The sequence below is a fragment of the Xyrauchen texanus genome, chromosome 9, assembly GCF_025860055.1.
Source record: "Xyrauchen texanus isolate HMW12.3.18 chromosome 9, RBS_HiC_50CHRs, whole genome shotgun sequence".
NCBI classification, from domain to species: domain Eukaryota; kingdom Metazoa; phylum Chordata; class Actinopteri; order Cypriniformes; family Catostomidae; genus Xyrauchen; species Xyrauchen texanus.
In genome coordinates this window covers 21887902-21908840 of record NC_068284.1, presented here as the reverse complement: position 1 = coordinate 21908840, position 20939 = coordinate 21887902, and the positions used below count along the sequence as shown (strand labels likewise).

Here is a 20939-nt window from a genome sequence, read left to right as displayed (position 1 = left end):
TGAAGGGTTTAAAAGTCAGAAATTTTAAGCTTATAATTTTATTAAAGCACTTAATTATTATTTGAGCTGTAAAGTTTAAACCAATGTGATTAGGGTTGTATTAGGTTTTTATGGTTTACCATGTTGCGTCATAGTGAAACAAAGTAAAATTGGATAATTATTTTAGCATATTGTTTACTTCTTGCCTCCAGTACTTCTGAAACAGTATTTTCATGTTTACAGATTGACCCCATTCCCTTCCACAGTAAGGGCCATACAGTGACCCATTATTTTTTTTTTTACTTGTGGCAAATCAACACAGTCACAAAGGCTGCCGCTTAATTTATATTGAACCTGGAATATTCCTTTAAATACCTCTAATTCCAAACAGTTTAAACTGACGTAATTATGAAGTATTCATTCAGTTAGGCAACACATAAAATGTCAGTTGTTTTAAGAAGATCATGACACTAAATGTTACTTCACATCCCCACAGAGCTACACAAACACCATTTTGGTTTCCTAGGCGAATATCGGGAGTCACTTTTATTAAAAGCATCATTACTACAGTTGGCAGCAATTTACAGTTCATCATACATGATCAAAAAGAGACAAAAAAAAAATAAAATTTACAACATGTCTGTAAACTTCAAGGCTAGTTAGAATTGAGGTAATGCTGTTCAGCTTTGTGGCTAAAGTAACAAAAGTCCATTCAAATAGATAAAGGTACCTGATTTTATTCTTACACCAGTGCATTAACATGGATACAATGAGACAATTTTGACTGCAGTAATTTATTTCATGTCATTTTTCCACACTTCCGGTGTTTAGTCAAGAGAGTAAAATTGAACATTCAAAAGCTGCCTTCGTTATTGCTGTCTCCACAGGTCGAGAGGTCTCCTCACCCGTTTGGATTGTCAGTGTGAGAGACTGGGAACAGTCGGAGTTTAGGCTATGATATGTGAGAACTTCACCTGCTCCTCTCAGCAGAACAGTACAACGAAAACCATGATCCTTTCTCAGCAGCGGAGTGTCTTAATGCTGTTAAATTGTACACCGCTGAATATTACGAGATGCTACTTATTGTTACATTATAAACAGTGAGAGAGAGAGAGATGACAAAAAATAAAACAATAATATTAAAATAAAACAGAGCAGCATAGCACTATTGGAACGATTCATTTCAGGAAATTTCCATCTCAACTAGAAGGCACCACACAGTGCCAAAGACAAAGGAACAAAAAAAAAAAAAAAAAAAAGGAAAAAAACCCTTTTGACATCCACACAACTCTACTTCTCTTTGCTTCATCCCTGCCTATGCTAATGGTTATAGAGACAGCTAATTTGCTTTTCTCTTACATTACCTGTCAACGAAAACCAAACAACCAAATTCAAAAAGGTGTTTTGGATATCGAGTTGGCATGTAAACTACTGGACTAACCATTCTGTCAGAGTTCAGACTGTGAGTTCACAGCCCTGGGGAAATGTTAGAAGGCCTATTTGACTTTTTAGTCACTTTTGTCCTCAATAGCAGGGTCATCCATATCATCATCATCCTCCTCCTCATCCTCCTCCTCCTCATCCATTCCACCCTCCATGGAGTCCATTTCATCAAGTGGCCCAACCAGGTCATCATCTAGTACTGACGAATCAGCTGTCTTGTTCTGGCTCTCCTCTGAGTCACTGTCTTCAAGTGTGTTGTCAGCAGTTTCCACATCAGCCGCGGAGGCATTCTGGTCCTGAGCTGCGCGGGGCCCCTTACTGGACTCCTTGTCCTCGCCGGTGGCCCCTAAGGCCCCTGACACGGCACTCTGGAGATCAGCTAGAGAAACTTGAGGGAAGCCTGGAATGCCCAAGCCACCGAGACTTTGAGGTAAGAACATGGATGGGTAGAAAAGGCCTGGGGCCATTGTGGAAAGCAAGAAAGGGTTGAAGGCCAGTGCGTTGGTAGACATGCCAGCGGCGGCCGCAGCAGCAGCAAGCGCAGCAGCATCTACTGTAGCCTCAGTAGAGACTGTTTCAGCTGATTTCTCTGCCTCCTTTTCCTTCTCTTTCTCCTCTCCTTCATTGTCGGTCTCATCATTTTTGGGTTTGGATTTCTCCTCAGACGCGGCCTGTTCTGTGCCTCCATTAGAGGCTGTGGCAGCTGCGGCTAGGTTTCCTCCAAACAGCCCACCCAGGCTAAACATGTTGGGTAGGCCACCCATGCCTGGAAGCATGAGAGGCAGCATAGCTGCAGCATGCTTTGCATCTGCTCCTCCTCCTAGAGCAGTGGGAAAGCCCATGAGGCCTGTGGCCAACTGGAGGCTCTGGAGATTCTGCAGGCCCTGCAGACTAGTCAGATCCATACCTCCAAACAGTCCGTTCATCAACAAAGGATTAACGCTGGAGGTGGAGGCCGCTGCTGCAGTGGCAGCTGCCTGAGCTGCTGCTGTTGCCTTGGCAATCTCAGATTTGGGTCGTCGGCCTCTGCGGCGTACACCCTCTTCTCTGACCACTGGCCCAGTCAAGAGACGGTCAAACATGGACTCTGGGAGAAAGCCCTGGAAACATACACATAAGAATATAAAAATATATTTACAAAAAACTAACAATTTTGCACTTTAATTATACAATAAATATCACAGTAGGCCTTACCGATTGTTTCACAATATCTGTCCAATCTGGGGCGATGGCAAATTCTGGATTTTCAACTAGCCAGCGTGGTAAATCCTTCATTGGAGGGGCCAAGGCTCCTCCCATCTATTGTCAAACAAGTGACAAATATTAGAGGAAAGTGACAAGACTATTTTAGGGGAAATATCCTCTATCCTTTCATTAACTAATGTAATACTTGCCTTTCTTCCATTCCTAATATTTACAACAGGAACCCTCTCCTCCCCGGTCAGTGTGTTAATGTCGATTTTGTTGGGATTGCGACAGCGGTGTCTTTTCTGTTTGGGCTTGCCAAACTGAGAGAGTCGGAGGTCCTCATTCTTCTGAATAATAAGAATAGAGAACTCGGTAAGGGAAACGGCACATTTTCATAGCCAAAAAAAAATCTATTGTAGGCCAGGTGGCACAGAGTTTCACTCACTGGTACGTATCCAGGCATATCCATAGTATAGGTGGGATGCTGTCTCAGCCATTCCCTTAGGTCCTTTCTGCTGGATCCATCTTCTCCTTTAAGATGGTTTCCCTCTTCTAGGCCATCATCAGGGGCCTTCTGTGCTGGAGATGAAAGGTGTCTGTGTGCCCGTCCTGGCATAAGTGCCCTATCCACAAAAGCTTTGGTACTATCGGAGTCTTCCTGTAATGCAAAGAAAGAGAACATAAGGAAATGGAATTGTATGATGTATTCAAACATTTTGTGTAACTGGATGTGCCACATGAACACAGTGAGACACACATCATCTTAAGTAGATAATAAATCTATGATACATACAGCATTGAGTTGTGCTCTCTTATTTCCCATAAAAAGCAGCTCCAAGCCCTCCACATTTTTCCTGCGGCCTCTCTTTCTCCGGTTGGGCAGTTCAGCATCAAGTAAAGAGCCATTGGCCCTTGGTCTGGAGGAAGCACCTGCTTGCAGCAGCTCCATTTGTGCCTTCAGAGCTGTAGAAGAGGTCATAGCTCCAGGGAAGGCAGAGGCAGAAGATGAGGACATACCATGCAGGGCCTTGGTTAGATCCATGGCCTGGCCTTCAGCAGCGTGCGATTCTCGCAACTGGGCTACCATCTCCATCAGGTTCCTGCGCTTGGCAGCACGCTCCGCCTCAATCTCAACCTTCCTCCTCCTGCGTCTGCGCTGCCGAGGTAACGACAGACTCAACGCGTCATCCTGCAGATCAACAAGAAAAATTAGTGGATGCTTCACAAACTGCTCTTTAAATAATAAAACTTTTATTATTTTTAAGTCGCACAGCATCAAAATCGTGTTATAGGTAAGTCGCACTGAAAGGCAGTCAGAGGTTGCTTTGGGCAGCCATTAGGACCCAGTAGCAGCCGACTTCACAAGGTAACCTCAGGATCTACTCATCAAATTACGTTGCATCAGCTTTAAATATTGTGTTTCAGGAAAACAATTTGGCAAATAAGCCACACCTGTTAACTTGTGCAATTCCATGCTTTATACAACTACATCTGTACATCGTTGCATAAAACACTTTTCTAAAGGCAAAATCCTCAATTTAAAACAGTCCTACTGTTTTCATCTGTTTGTGTGTGCAGTGTGTTTGACCAGCCAACATCAATTACCATTAAAATTATGTAAATAAGTTAGCCAACATCAATAACATATCAATTGTGTAAACAAGTCACTTTGGGCTAGTTGCAAGACCTTTCAGATGATGGACGACCCCCCCCCCCACCAATGAGTCACTTTGGGCTAGTTGCAAGACCTTTCAGATGTTGGAATAATAATAAAAAAAAATATATTCTGGAAAATACGGTATATTATCATTCAATTTTATTAGGTATAATATATTAAACAGAGTTTTTAATAGTTTTAATCTAGTTCAAAAGTTTGTAGGATCCAATTTTTTGTGTAAGGGAACAGCAGTCCAGGTTATATGCAGGACTTGCCTTGTTGACCTGTGGTGACATGGTGAGGTCCTCACTGCCACTATAGCTTGTCTGACCCACCATTGAGCGATCACCAAGACTCCGCCTCTGCATGGGGCTGTCCGTTACCATGGAGCCGTAGCCAGGCAACAGGCCCGGGAAGTCAAAGAACTGCCTCCTGTTGGAAGGCCACTTGCCCTTCATGACCGCTTCACAGATGTTGTCCATACGATTGATCATTACCCTGTCCTGAATTACAAACACAGAAGAGCATAAGTGTGTGTGCACACGTGTATGCACACATAATTAACTAGAAGGTATTCAAAGGATCTCATTTTCTCTGTATTTCCCAATGCAGGTTTCTACTTTCAAAGAAGCTTATAATTCAATTTAGCTGTTAATAGAGAAAAAAATATCTAAATCTAAAGCACTGTACATAACAATGCTATAAAACTTTTTTCCCCCCTTCAAAGCTTTGCGTTTGCCTTTAGACACGTTTGTGACAAACCTCATAACTTCATGCAAATTCAATAGTGATGTTAAATGAGTGTAAAAGGTAAATATATATTCTTATTTTAGAATGGAAAAATAAAAATGACATTAAATGTTCTTATTGCAATGTTATAGAGGAAAAAAACAAAAAAGAAAAACACTAACAAAATATCAGAAACTTCTACAAATTCTTGCATGATTGGTGTCTTAGCCTGTAACCATTTCTTTGTAATTGTTTTCTTAGAAGCAGGTAACATTCTAAATAGATATTGATGATCCATTGCCACAGTATTTGCGGGTAACGGCACCAAATAAAGTAACACAAATGTCAATGGAATTTTAAGATCTAATACTCTTTCTACAATTTTTTTTAACATTTAGCCAAAATGATTGAATTTTATTAGAACTCCAAAAAATACGATAGTAATTAGCATTTGTATACCCACATAATAAATCCTCTGAATATATATATATATATGTCTGGGCTGTTGAAATAAAATATTGTATTAAATTGTTCCAACTCCCTGGTCTGCCATGGTATTACACACATTTTCCCATTCTTCATCAGATATTACCTTCCAACTCCCACCTTTCTTTTATATATTTTGAGATTTTATTCTAATATCTGAAATCATTATATAACCTAGAAACTTTGTTAAATGGCATGATTTGTATGGCAAACACATTATTGTATTTTTATTAGGGCTGTCAATCGATTAAAATATTTAATCAAATTAACTACATGGTGTCCCGATTAATTAATAGCGATTAATCACATATACAAATATTTGCTGAGAAAGCCCTTCATATTACAATAACTTAATATATAATGATTATACATATTTATATCAATATATAATTATACATGGTTATCTTTAAATATTATGCATATATATATATATATATATATATATATATATATATATATATATATATATATATATATATATATATATATATATATATATATATATATGCATTACATTCCTGTAGCAGAAGAGTTAATCATTGATAAGGCCATTCAAAAAGCTTCTTTAGAATACAATGTATTGTTTACTACCATATTATATAGATCATAAGTCAATCATTGCAGTTCACAGCAATCCATTTCACAAGTGAATTAATCAATCAGTTCGAGATTCATTATGAGGGATTGTTTAAGGGCCTGTCAATGTACAACTGCATCAGCCATCTTGGGTGTGTTGCGTCATAAACATAAAATGTTTAGGTCACAATGTCAAGTTAAATATAGTTCAATACTCAGTCTTTAAACATCTTGAGATCCCTTAGATCGCGTTTGCACTCTTTCGAGTGTTTTGAACGCAAGAACGTAAAGCATTTTTGTGTTGTTCTGCCTACTGAAGTGTTTTCTTCACTGTATAAACTGCACATTTGTCATAAAGCTGAAATTTCACTTACTGCCCTCTGAGTAAAAAGGTGGTACTACAAGCTTGCATTACTCAGGAATTAAATGCGTGAATTTTTTTAACGCATTATTTTTGGTGAAATTAAACGTACTGAATTAATGCGTTAAATCGACAGCCCTAATTTTTTTTATTTTATCTATGGCATTTATTTTTATATTTTGGTTAAATTATTTTCTCATTTGTAAATATCTATAGAAATACTCTCGTTCCAATCCAAAATTATTTTTGAGTTTGATAATCTTGCAGATCACCATCACTCATAACTGTACAATAAGCAAATAAAAAAACCTTAGTAACCCACATTTTAAATCTATTATCTAATATATTTGGAGTAAAGTCAATCAAAATAACATATATGCTTAACTTTATCAGCTATCATTGCTTGAATTGTTATATTTTCAGTTAAAGAAACCTCGATACTTTCCATCGTGCCATGTACTTATTATTCAACATAGGAGAGGAGTCTTATCTGTGCGGCATTAAAATAATCTTTAAAATCTCCTTTATTCTTCTGCAGTTGAAGTGTTTTGTATCGGATCCTAGGTTTTCTACCTTGCCACAAATAATGCAAAATATGTTTATCCCATTTTACAAATTGCATATTAGAAATCTCAACAAGGTCTGAAACAGATACAAAAGTCTCGGTAGCATATTCATTTTTACTGACTCAACTCAAATTGTCTTGAACCAAAACTTAAAGGAACCAAATTACTGACAGACTTAGGTTTTTTTTTTTTTTATCTTTACATAGTGAACCCCAAAATATTTAATTGACTATTTCTGCCAATCAAAACTATACTTGTCTTTAATATTTAATGTATAAAGAAAATCAAATTTATTGGAGGATTATTATTAAACCAATAGTTGTTTTTTTTTGTATATTTTACCTGAATAAGACCCGAAGGTATGTAGGAGTCTCATTTATACAGGGAGTTTGAAGGAGCTCTTAAATAAATTAAAATATTGTCAGCAAAAAGGGCAATTTTATGTTCTGACTTGACTATATCAATTCCTTTTATATCAGTATTTTGAATAATCAATTGACTACGTTGATCTATATACAATGTAAAGAGGCGGCACGAAAGAGGACACCCCTGTCTGGTTCCTCGCTCACAAATAAAAGCATTTGATACACTCCTTTTTATCTTTAGTCTTGCATGTGGCTTATTATATAGGCATTTGATTGCAGTTAGAGCCTCCTCATGAAACCCCAATTGTTCAGCAATCTTAAATAGATATGCCCAATTTACTGCATCAAAAGCCTTTTGGGCATCTAAACTCAATATTACCCCTTCAATATAATATTTCTGGATGTGCTTTATGATATGTAGTGTCCGTAGTACATCATCCTGAGTCTGCCTTTCTCTAATAAACCCATTTTGATAAGAAATAAGTTATGGCAAAAAAACCTCCATTCTTCGTGCTATGATAGCTGCATATAATTTAGAAATGACATTGAGCATGGCTATAGGTCTATATGAGGCACATTCAGATTTATGTTTTTGAATTATTGAAATAATAGCCTCTTTCCATGTATGTAGAATCTCACCTTTTTTTCAGAACCCAGTTACACACTGAAAGCAGAACTGGTACAAGATATATATAAAAAAAACATTCTTTAGTAAAACAGTCTATACCTGGGGACTTGTTAGTTTTAGACTAGATATAAGCTGTATGTAGCTACTTCCTAGTTATTTCAGACTTTTTTTGCATATTGTTTTGATATATGGTAACAGACAGCATAAAAAAATAATAAAAAAAAGACAATTAAAAAAAAATGTAACCTTAGGCCAGAAAGAGAAGAGAGAGTGTTCAGTGAACATCTGAGGTGCTGACAGCTCCACTTCATCAATGCTAAAGCAGTCTCTGGTCTCATCACGAGCAGTGCTCAAGGAGGCATTACTCTCCTCATCGAAATTCTTCCTCTCAGATGTAGCTCCAGCTGCAAAAAATAATAATAATTAAAAAATGCTCTTTAAATACAAATATGCAAAAAGCCTCTCTCATGATTTCTAAAATTCCAAGCAAAATGTCCCATATAATGATGTAATCTTGCAAAATAAATGTAAGGCTTCAAAATTGTTTCGTTTATCCTAAATTAAAACAGAGAAAAGAACAAAGGTAGCATGGTCTACAACTGGTTTGATTATATCTGGAAACATGCCAAAAACGTATATGCATGTAAAAAAAAAACCCAGATGTTATGTACGGAATAACCCCTAATATTTACCTTCAGCTTGTAAAGACTTTTCTGATTTGTCATCATCCATTTTTTCATCCTCATCTTCTTCAGAGGTTTTGTCATTAGATAATTTAGCCTCCTCCCCCAGATAGTTTTTGACTTCAGGGGTAGGGAGTCTGTCTGTGGGGTCCTGATCCATGGGCTTCACCTCCTCAGCCATGCCAGCTTCCGGACTACCCTGCTCATCCTTGGTGGTCTTAACTTCTGGTTTATCTTCTTTCTCCTCCACTTCCACCGTCTTCTCTTTGGGCTCCTGCTTAAAACCTATATCAATAGCCTCCTCTTCTTTTTTTAATTCCTCTTTTGGAGACATGACTTCAGTTTTCTCTTCTTTGACCTCCTCAGTGTTATTACCGTTCTCTACCTTGGGTACCACTACATCTCCCTGCTCTTCCTTCACATCCTCATCTTTGACCAAGGCCAGAGGGGTGAGGAAATCTAAGGCTACGGGTAGTTCTGTGTTTTTGCCTTGTGTGAACTTCCGATGGGCCTCCAAGAAGCTCAGCTCGGGGTCGTTGAGGATGTGGTAGTCTGTGCGGCTAACGCCGTGCTTTGCAGCACCCAGCAGGAGGTCTCGGTCATGACGGCCATGCTCCCACCAGGTCGGGAGGTCAGGGCTGGGTTGGCACAGAGTCAACCTCTCCTCCAACAGCAGGTGTGGCAACACCTGCTCCCTGATCCGCCGCAGCAGCTCAATACGATAGAGTGTCCGTGAGGCCCGCTCCTCTGTAATGGGGTCAATGATAAGGGTGGGGTCTGGCAGCTCTATAAGCAGACAGGATGAGATATTTAGTTTATAAAAATGTAATAAGCAGCAGCAACATATACACATATCCCAGAAATGCAAGATGGTTACAAAGTTATAATGCAAGTGCAAAATTCAGAGCTAAAGAAAAACAATTTGCAATATTTTTACTCCTTTAAGTTTTTATTTTTTAGATGTTATAAGAAAAATTTATGCATAGAAGGAATGTGCATCTATTAAATGGTAGAGAAAGTAGACATCGCCATGGGCACACTGAGGAAAAAAAAAAAAACATTGGGACTAGATAACCAAGACATAAAAAAACAAACAAACAAAAAAAAACACAGGAAACCACAATAGAGAAACCATTTTTTTCAGAGAAGCAAGAGAAAAAAAAAATCTAATTTGATTGTGATTTTCATTCTTCAAATACTTTTATAGTGTCTTTAAAGATCTACTCCCAGGAGATTTTTTTTGTTGTTGCTTGTTTCAAAGGGAGGTATTTACCGGTTTCTGCTTTGACATGCATCCGGCACACCCGCTTGCACATGGCCACAAAGGAGTAGTAGTATTTTTCCAGGCTCTCATCAGTCTTCTTTTCTAGACGGGCAATAGCACGGAACTGCGACCAGTCAAAGCACTGTTTGTGGATGTCATAAACCACACCGAATGTGGACACCACACGGTAGAAATCTGCCTCTTCACGTCTTGTCCATCTGGAAAACAAATGGTGGTAGAGCAGAGACAATATAGATGAGTTGTTACATGACCAGAAATATGGAATAACTTTCCCGGTCAAATAAATAGATCTTAAGATGTAATGAATAACATTCTCAATTTGACAGCAGTTTCAAGGGTTGTTAGTAACATTATTCTAAAATAAATGTAGGTTAAAATAGGGACAAAATAGAAGACCTTTAGACAGTGAAATACTTATTAAAAAATTATATATATATATATATATATATATATATATATATATATATATATAAAAAAATAGAGTAGGCTCACCTCTGTCGTCGTTCTTTGAAGTAGGCAGCTCCATCAGCCAGCAGGGCGGCACTGTCAGGCATGAAAGGTGAACCCTTGGCCATGAAGGGCCCTCCTTCAGCCAGAAAAGCCACTGCCCCATCCAGAGCATAAGCTCCTCCCTCTGTTACCATGGAGAGGATGTCATCACGTGGGCGGCGACGGCGACGGTCAGGTTTGGTCATAGTTCCTTGCCTTAACTGCTCGCGTTTATGAGTGCGCTGATAGGCTGTGATGAGGCGCCGCAATCGGGCAGTCAGAGCTGAGGCTGGTGGCCAGTACAGATTGCCTGCCTTCCCATTTTCACCAGGCTTAGGTGCAGAGGCTGAACAAACAGAAGGCAATAATAAGCACACATGAGTAAATATTAAAAGTATAATTCGATGATAACTTTCAGCAATGGAAATGGAGTAATACCTTCACCAATCTCGCCATCAAAGCCATCATCCAGAGGAGAGTGTGTAAAATCCTGCAGATTTGGCAAAACAACGTTAGACAATCCATCTATTCACAATATTAATACTAGATATTGTGTAAACTAACATATTTCTAAACTCACATCCAGATCGTCTTTGAAAGCCATTCGAAGAGGCTTGTACTCCGGGTCTTCCTCCTCTCTATTGTGTAGAAAAAAAATTTGGTCTTTTGAGTGGGACATAAAACAAAGAAAGAACTGGAATGAGGGGTGAGGGATAAAGAAAGAGGGAGAGAGCCAGAGAGAGAAAGAGCTAGAGTTTCTCTGGCTGGGGCTGTGATTTGGGGCCAAACGTACCCCTCGCCACCATCTGCCATCATGTCCGCTCCCCTCTGCTCGGCAGCAATGGCCTTGGCATCGGGCATGCCCACCCTCTCCAGGAAACACAGGGTGGGGTCAGCACGCATAGAGTTATACTTCTCATAGCCTAGCGAAAGAAAAGACCAGCGGTGAACATAAAATATGCATAATTACAGGCTGGGCTGTGGGGCTATTATTTTCCTGGTATGTCAAAAGCACAAAAAGAGTTGAGCTTATTAGTGGTGTAAACCACCTTGTATGAGGTGCTTTAAACTCAAATCAAGCTTAAAATAAGTGATAAGTGCTGCAATAACCTCTACATACAATCAAATCATAACAAAATAAAAAATAAAAGAAAAAGGAGAAACAAAAGACAGAGCCAAAGGAAAATGCCTGTTGAAACTGTCCAAGCAGAACAGATTTGAGCCTGCAGATCCCAATAGAGCACAACAGGGGAGGCAATTGGCAGGCTGGACCCACTTCAGCTGAGCGCTGATCAGACAGGGCTCAAGCACAACACCCCACCCCCTCTCCCACTAGAACATCACATTTCAATTAGGATTTATGCAGTGACACATTGTTCCTAACTACCGCTATGCCCCGAGCCAAACTGTAATCATGAGGGGGTTTATAGGCCATCACTCTTTCCTCTGTGGTCCAGGCCTGCCACCTCTCCTCTCCATGCTTCCTCCTTACTGAATTAAGATTATGATTAAGAACAGGCTGCCTGTGTTATTCACATGCTCCTGTGTGTGCGCGCGCAAGTGTGTGGAGGCCAGCTGAGTTAACGAGGTAGCACAGCGCACCGGGAGAGACCAGAGAGAAGGTCCCAGTGCACACATTCAGGAAGACCACTCAGAGAAATCTAAAAGCCTCTCGCTAAGATTAATTTATTATTAAATAATATGTGGCTATTACTATACTCAATACAATTAAAATTCAGCATCTGAGAGATCCCTCTTTTTATACTGCTTTTGGCCCATTTCCCCCAAAATATAAATTGGGACAGCTGCACAGCATTATGAAAGAAAACACAATCCTGTCCCAAACTGGGAATTTAGCAGGTTCTCCCAGAACACTTCTTAACACTGCAGGTCAATGTTAATAAAATGTGCCTGTTGCCTCTGATGGATTATACAGCCACGTGGCTCATCCCTGCTCTTTCCCCCATCCATTTTCCCCGACATCCCCATTTAGTGCAGGATCAGCCATTTGGAAAATATCACCAATCAATCTCTAGGCAATATTATCAGGTCAACATGAACAATTATAATCCCATGTCACCACAAGAGCACCAATCAGAGAGCAGCAGCTGTGGGAGGATGTGAAAATAGAACATAGGCGGAGCTTACCATGCTTGAATACTCCAATGAGGAGGGACTTGTCCGCTTCAAGGTCCCACCAAACAGTAGGAACATCGGCGTGGAAAGGTTGTGGGATCCAGATATCTAGCTCGCTGTAAGCGCAATACAAACAAACACAGGAAATCGATTAAAACCAGGAGATGGCTGCAGCGGCGTTTAATCTAATGAGTGCAGCATTAATGTCTATCTGTAGACATCTGGTAGGAAACGCAACCATTAGCAAGCCACATCTCATTTAGGGCCATTTCTCATCTTGTTTATTCAGGAGAAACCTGATTATGGCCAGAGATCTGAGCTACTTGCTTATCTCACCCTGTGCATGCACACACAAACCCCTCACAGTCATTAGAACTTTAGTCAAGTCCTTGAGAGCATCAATATGAGGAGCACGTTTGCACATTATAAATGCATGCACATCTGGGTGGGGGTTGGGGGGTTGTCAAAAGGGGGAGGAGGAGAAGGTGATTGAGGGAGAGAAAAGATAACAGCAGGCAAGATTCTGTGGAAGGGATGGAGAGAGATGCCAACCTTGAATCGGTTCCCTCCAGTATTCTGTCAGCCTGGTCTCCGATGACTTCTTGTCGCAGATAGTACAGCATCCGGACCCGCAGCAGCACTCTGTCAGAGATAGAGAAAGGGAGAGGATTAAAAAAGGCAAGAGAGAGAGAGAGATGAGATGAGTTAATGAAGCGACACACAGAGAGAGACAGAATGAAAGAAAAGGAGGAAAATAGGGACAAAGGCACAAAACAAAAGAGTAAGTTTGGCCAGCTCAGAGCTGTGCCAGCAGCAGTACCAGCGGCAGCAGCAACTCTTTGGCATGTGCCATAGCTCATCCATCATGCTGCCAGGGCTGATTAGCCACGCTGTGCGGCAGCCTCCATGCCTGACAGATGGCTGCACATAATCACCTCTGTGTGTGCTGCTTTTCTCTCGCTTCCAACAGGTCTGCCTGGCACCTGGCCTGGCACTGCTGCGCTTGGGGAACTGCCCATACCCACCCTTGCACACACACCCCCACCACCTTCATCCTCCCGTTTTCATTTCCTTACAAATGCTGTTAGGGAACTTGGGGAGGTGCTAACGGGACGCTCCAAAGTACAGAGGCAGAAGTTTGCAGTGTGGCAAGCAGATGGTTGGCGGTCTAAGCACCTCACATTTATCGTCTCTTAACATTTCCTCAGCTGTTGCTCTGTTCCCTTTCTTTGGATGCACATCAGAGCCAGCAGTGTAAACCTGGATTTCTTCCACCCCCCGGACACAACAATGCTGGCCTGGCAACAGGAATTATCAAATGAAACCAGAGAGGCCTCGAAAAACAAAAGCAGCATGCCGACAGCAAACGGGGCAGAATGGACATGTGAGGAAAAAGACAAAATCATCATGTGTGGCCTGATGAGTAAAATTAATTATTGAGAGATCTTAACATCTTTAATTTCAGTGATGAAAAAGATTCCTCACTGCCTGTAATTAATTATTTCATTCACTTGGCAGAAGACTTTGCCAGAGAAAGGGGAATCTTTCTTTTCCCAGATTCTCTACAGCTGGCCATTTCTTAACTGACAATCATTAGTCACATCTAAACTACTGGGTAGGATTGCACCAGCTGTGCGTAAAGTCTCATGCAATTTAGGACGTAAAGTTCACACTAAGGGCTTAGTAACTACTAGTTAGCTTGTAACTAAGTCAGTGCTTAATTTGGTTTCACCACCTGTTCATAAGGCAAGACAACAAGTAGGTTGTAAGCACTTCGTAAAGTAATGCATAGACACAATGACGTTTACCTGTATTGATCCAATAAACCGCCTTCAAAATCTGTACACAGAACTGTTAAAAATCAGTGAATTTCAATATGATCTTGTTACGGTTGATGTTCAAATCTTGTTTGCTCTCGTAACTGTCAGCTGTAATAAATTATATCCCCATTAAATTATGATATGTAATATGTAAAGTAGATACTATCTTTGCCATTTCAATAACAATATATAGGAACTGTATCTAAAATAAGGGGTGATAAACAGAGGTGGGTAGTAATGCACTACATTTACTCCGTTACATTTACTTAAGTAACTTTTTTTGGAAGAAATTTACTTTTAGGAGTATGTTTTATGGTGGGTACTTTTCACTCTTACTCACTGCTGCAAACCGTCACTCGAGTCACGTTCAACACTACAGCAGCAAGCGCACAAAACATGTATTTCATCACTCCACACAATGCCAAGATGAGGATATACTTAGAGATTAAAATTGCAGCTCCAACTTAAAACACAGTGAGGCAAGTTTTAGAGATTGTGATGATGTGGGCTTGTCTGTGTCATGGTGATACTCATTAATTTTCCACGTAAATCTGTAACTATGGGCTCTTATGACCTCATTTTCATATCAGTGCTAAAACATATCAGTGGGTACTGTTTAAATTAGAGCCATGGAATAAATCGTTTTACGTTGCATCATGATGCTGTTGTATACTGTATACTGCATATACTGTATATGATATTTAATAAAAATTAAAAATAGATTATTTTGTTTTTATGCATATCATATACAGTATATGCCACACTGTTTTTAAATAATGTAGTCTAATTAAATATTAATAAAAAAGTTGCCTATGTCCTCCGGAAGCAAAGCACTTGCGTCTGATGTTCGTAGATAGGAGGCATGGAGGGAGAGCAGCAACTGGTGCTTAAAAAAAAACACACCTAACTTCTTGAAAGCAGATATTTGGGCACATTTCAGTTTTTATGAAGTAGAAAAATTAGCTTGATAAAAAATATGCTGTGTGCAAGATATGTCAAACCAAGATTAAATGCTTCAGCAACACAACAAATATGAGGAATCTCCCTTTTCACCCAGAGCTAAAGTTAGCAGCCACCCTGCAAAACGCAGCTGATCAGCCAACAATACAACAAGCAATGTATCAAATTTACCTCAGAACACCGAAAGGGAATTTTTGCTTCCTCCTCCATAACCTGGAGCCGAGCTACAGAATCCCTTCCCTGAGTTTTTTCACAGACAACGCTATACCTGTTATGTACAGTGACACAAAATCTAGAGTGATGTAGTCGATGCGTAATGCCATCCAAGTGGCCATCACCTGTGATTCCTGGACATCCATCACCACAGATTCATATGTAATGGTAACTGCTCATTATTAATAAAGGAATTGGAGGACATCGTGATGCATCGAGAATAATCGAATCTTTACCCTCTGAATTGTAATCGAATCATGAGGCAAGTGAATATTCACACTTCTAGTATAAATCCTTGTAAACATCCAAGCTGTGCAAATGTTTTGCCCTGCCAATTGCGATTGTGATCATTTCTGCACTTGTAAGGTTGGCGCGTGCACAGCGTTTGACAGATGCAGATGGCTTTGTCTTATGGACAAAAAGCTTCCAAACAGAGATAAGGTGCAATTGACCATTAGTGTACAGAACCAATTATGTAAATGAATTTGACAATGACAATGCTGGAACTACATTGAACTTAAAAATTCAAATGAATTTTGAAAACTTTTCAAAAATTATATGAAAAATTATAATTTTGTTATTTTACTAACCCAACTAATGACTCGTCGGTGCTTTATCAGTAGGTTGCACGACACGAAGCATTTTTTTTTTTTTTTAGCTTTCACTTAAGAAGAGTTGTGCACTTTTTATTTTAATCTCTTTACATAAATAATATTTTCCACTTAAAAACTATAATTTCAGTTATTTTACTCACTGATGAGCAAAAGGTCGAGGCAGAAATTACCATGTACCTGCAGGAAATGGCCATTGATGGGGAACAGGACCCGCTGACTTGGTGGAAAACGAACGACAAAAGGTTTCCGTTCATGGCAAGATTAGCACGGAAATATCTGTGCATATGTGCTACAAGTACTCCATCAGAGCGGGTCTTCAGCACAGCGGGTAGAGTAGTTACTCCAATCCGCAGCTTATTAAAACCAGATAAAGTGAATATGTTGGTATTTCTGGCCAGAAACATCAAAATTTAAACATGGTCTATGGTGAAAGATATTAGACTTCTTTACGCATTTTTGCTAATTATAAGTGAAATGTTAATGCCGAGTTTCGGTCTGAGTGTTGTTCCCGTTTTCTTGTTTTATTTGTTGTTCTTCTATGTTTTAATAAATGTGTGTTATTCATATTCACCTTGTTTCTTTCATTTGATTTGACATTGTGGATTTATGGCCAAGGAAAGTTTTCTTTAAAAGTATTAACCAGACAAAAGTTATTTGACGTTTGCTGGTCTGGGTTTATCTTAAACTGCCGCTTCAGTGTATTCAAGAGCTGTGTGACAATGAGCAAGATTTTCTGAGACACTACAACTACTAATAATTAATTAATAAAGGCTTAAAATAAAATATTTTAATCTAAATGTACAGTTTAAGACATGTAAAAAAAAGACAAGAAGCTAACAATGTCAAGATCAATATTTGTGTAGCCTGCCTGACACGGTATTTTCACAGACTAACACGTCACGTCTCTGGCATAAACTACAGTATTTAAAATAGCATATATGCATTAGCTATATTCTCAATTTAATTTACAGAGCAATCCCTGCAAAGTTTTTAGGTTAACTATAGAAGAGACTAGGATTAGTGAGTCACACTAGCAAGACTCGCAAAAGGGGGCGTGGCATCACGATGGTGGCTCTACATCGTGATGTTGGTCAGCCATCACGATGGACGATATCACAACCCTAATTAAGTATAGCATTCTGTCTAACATCATCTTAAAGGTATATTTAAAATAGAAAATGCTCACATCATTTACTCATGCCATCTCAGATGTGTTTTTCTTCCGCAGAACACAAAGATTTTTAGAAGAATCTGTAAGCTCTGTTGGTTCATAGAATGGGTACCAAAACTTTGAAGCTCAGAAAGCACATAAAAGGCAGCATTAAAGGAATTCAAATGACACTGGTTCAATCTGTCTTCAGAAGGGATATGATGTGTGAGTGAGAAACAGATCAATATTTAAATCCTTTATTACTAATAAATCTTCAATTTCACATTCTCCTTGTGTTTTTAGTGATTCAATTTTTTTTTACATATCGCCACATACTGGGCAGGGAGGAGAATTAATAGTAAAAAAAGAACTTTAGATATTATAAAGTTATAGATATTTATCAGTTTCTCACCCACACCTATCATATTGCTTCTTACAATCACTGGAGTCGTATGAATTACATTTATTCTGCCTTTGTGCTTTTTGGAGCTTCAAAGTTCTGGTCACAATTCACTTGCATTGTATGGACCAACAGAGTGGAAATATTCTTCTAAAAATCTTTGTATTCTGCAGAAGAAAGAAAGTCATACACATCTGGGATGGAGTGAGAAAATGAGCATTTACACCTTTCCCTTTAATTTGATGCATGGAACAACATGGTGGTGAATGATGACAATTTCCGTTGATAATGATATAACAGTATTATTATTAATAATAATCATTCTGAAATGCATGTTAATGTGCATCATGTGTTACGTTATGTAAGTAACTCGTTACTAAATTATTCTTTTTATTGGATACTTTTTTGAGTAACGTTTTTGGCTACTCTAACCACCTCTGGTAATAAATAAATACTAATACAACAGGCTGGAATAGTAGACAATTATTCATTTTAATATCCTATATACTGTATAATTTGAATGTGTTGAAACTTGACACTGGGTGACACACCCTGAAAACTGCACCGTTAGATCGGTTTCATACTGAAGAGCCACATACATTTTTTCTTCTCTCTCTCGTAAATGTGTAAATGTCAACATCATACTGTACGTCGAAAGGATTGATGCCTGTCATGCAAAACATGCTAATTTATGTCATAAAATATCCGCTTTTTTATTCCAACCGTTAGTCCTGGTCGGCTTCCTTAAATATTTAATTTATGCGTAGGTTTATGCTCAATCCATGTTTAATGGTGCAATGCTCAAATATTTAGTAGTGTGTAAATTGTGACTTGGTGCCCATTTAAGCCACAACATAGTACTGCAACTGGCCCTAGGAGCCTAGCAACTTAATTAAACATCTGCATCACAAGGTAAAGCACTAGCACACAGTTGTGCATGTTCATTTAAATTCAGAAGTTTGCTTCAATTACCTTTATGTTAAAAAACAAAAGTACAAAATACCTCAATCACCTGCTTCTCTGGATATCAAAATTGGAAGAGACAAAAAGGACACTTTAAAAAAAGACATCAGAAGGACAACTGTACTGTCAGAGTTGGGTTGTAAACCAGGGTTCCCACAATGTTGGACCAATACATTTCCATGTCCTTTTCAATTAGGAAAATCGTTTAAATTAATAAATGAACCTAAACTGACAGACTAGATCTTAAAAATTCACTATAGAAATGTACTCCCCGGCCTGGAAATCACAATTTTAAAGTCTCCTGATATTTCCATTACCTATTTTGTTGGAACTTTTTATAAAAAGGTGTCAATGGCATTTTTTTTAAATTTTACATACTTGTTGCAGTGGTGTTTCAGGTGTCTCTTGTAACTGTCCTCTTGAAGGAGGATGTCAGGATTACAGTCAGCAAGCCAGTCAGCCTGTGGCATGTGTGGCTGAGTCGCCTGTGGCTTCCCCTTCTTCCCTTTACGGCCTCTGGGCACTGGCGCTGACAGTCCTGAAATCAGAGAAAAGCCATTAGTTTCGCCCATAAAGAGGTTGCTCCAAAATAGAAGGGCACATAATTAGGCAGCCACTGAGGAAAGATGAATGATGTAAATTCGACATGTGTAATTTAACTCTTTGTGTAATACCAGAGTGGTTGGTCAGCGTGCGGCTCTGTCCGTCCTCAGTAGGAGTGATGAGGTCCCAGATGAAGCTCTTGATGTTCTCATCTCCACGGTAGTGGAGCAGGCAGTACGCCAGGAGAGCGCGGCAGATGGTCTCTATGTCTCGCTCCCTCAGCGGGCGTTTAAAGCATCCGTGGGACAGGATGTCACCCCAGCGGCCCCAGCTATGCACAGCGGAGTAGAGAAGTTAGCCAGGGTTCCAAGCAAAACATGCAACAATCTTTGTCTTTCTGTTCCCCCAAGTTATTTCAAGAATTTAAGGTCTTTTGAGCCTGGATTTGATATTCAGTTCTGTTAGATTGTGTAAAGAAGCAGGGTATGTGTCACTAGCATTACAATTGAGATTTTCTTGAGATCATTTAAGCACAGCACTACTCTCTCACTGCTATTTTTCACAAACTGGAGAAGGAGGGGTGGCACTACTGCCTTGCTGGCATGAAGCATGACCACAAGGAGACCCCGATACCCATGTTATTTGATGGGAGCACTTAAGCTCTCTCTGAACACAGGCCTGTGGGGCTTTTTGGGAACAAAGGAGGTCTGCTCTGATTTCAGAGCCCTACACTGATTTAAAAAAGCCCTCAGACTTGATGGATCTAATTAGCAGTTTAGCCCAGGGGTCTAGACATGACTGACTGAAAAAAAAAAAAAAATACTGGTCAGATATCGTGCATGCAGCCAGCCATGATTAGTGCAGAGTGCACTGAGGCCCGCTGCTTAATTAACTGTGCGTTAGATAGTGCCGTGTCTGTAACTGCCCCAGGACAAAGCAAGCGCGACAAACTCGGCCACTGCACTGGTGGGCTGTGAGCTACCAGATATTCTCATTCCAAATGGAAAACAAGACAAGGGGTATTTGGTTGGCAATGAAACAAAGCAGGAAGCTGAATATCCTGTCTCATGACACAGGGATGGAGTTCAGCCAAGGCTGGTCTCCATCGTAAGTGACGATTGAGAAAATGGAGAAGCTTCCTCTATGGTTTTGAAGGATATGACCTGAAGAAGTCTGATGGATGGAGGTGAGAAAACATGTGGAATTGTTCTGGACATTTTTCTCAGCTGTGGCAACACATTGCCCTATAGGGTCAGGGTGTGAATAGTTGCCGTTTAGCAGATACTTTTTTCCTCAAAAGCAGCCTGGAGACAACAAATTGTAGCCCTCAAGGACTGCTTAAATGTGCAATGGTGATCTTTATTTTTAATGGGCTGAGATTTTTACTAGCCTGAAATGTTACTACGCTATGTATTTTTATATGCCCATGTGATCTTTCCAGACTGCACTCACCCATACACCAGAAGGTTCTTCTCCACCCTGAAGCACTCACTGCGGGGGTACCCCTGGGTTCGGTCCTGGGGCCTTCTTGGTTTCTGAATGGGCTTGTCCTCGGAGTCACTTTCTAGCTCAGAGTACTCCATCAATTCGTCCTCCTTCATAGAGCTGTAGTGACGTGTCTGCTTCCTAACCCGTGGAGTGTCAATCACCAGATTATTCTGACAAGAGATATGATCTGGAGTTAGAATGCCATCCAAAGAGCTTA

The 20939-nt window shown here is 39.7% G+C and overlaps 1 protein-coding gene across 2 annotated transcripts in view; it reads right to left on the bottom strand.

The window, feature by feature from the left end:
- Positions 1–499: 499 nt before the first annotated feature.
- The window catches only part of LOC127648570 (chromodomain-helicase-DNA-binding protein 7-like), a 97569-nt gene continuing 77129 nt past the window's right edge, over positions 500–20939 (bottom strand). For both annotated transcript variants that reach the window (XM_052133207.1, XM_052133208.1), the window contains exons 21-38: positions 20687–20892; positions 19366–19565; positions 19070–19229; positions 13124–13213; positions 12584–12687; positions 11229–11358; positions 11016–11073; positions 10874–10925; positions 10439–10781; positions 9935–10143; positions 8671–9447; positions 8225–8382; positions 4543–4770; positions 3404–3799; positions 3056–3268; positions 2817–2957; positions 2617–2721; positions 500–2522 (exon numbers count right to left, since the gene is read on the bottom strand). In XM_052133207.1, coding sequence (XP_051989167.1) covers positions 1488–2522; positions 2617–2721; positions 2817–2957; positions 3056–3268; positions 3404–3799; positions 4543–4770; positions 8225–8382; positions 8671–9447; positions 9935–10143; positions 10439–10781; positions 10874–10925; positions 11016–11073; positions 11229–11358; positions 12584–12687; positions 13124–13213; positions 19070–19229; positions 19366–19565; positions 20687–20892 — 4605 coding nt within the window. In that variant the 3' untranslated portion in view covers positions 500–1487. The remainder of the gene's footprint in view (positions 2523–2616; positions 2722–2816; positions 2958–3055; positions 3269–3403; positions 3800–4542; positions 4771–8224; positions 8383–8670; positions 9448–9934; positions 10144–10438; positions 10782–10873; positions 10926–11015; positions 11074–11228; positions 11359–12583; positions 12688–13123; positions 13214–19069; positions 19230–19365; positions 19566–20686; positions 20893–20939) is intronic.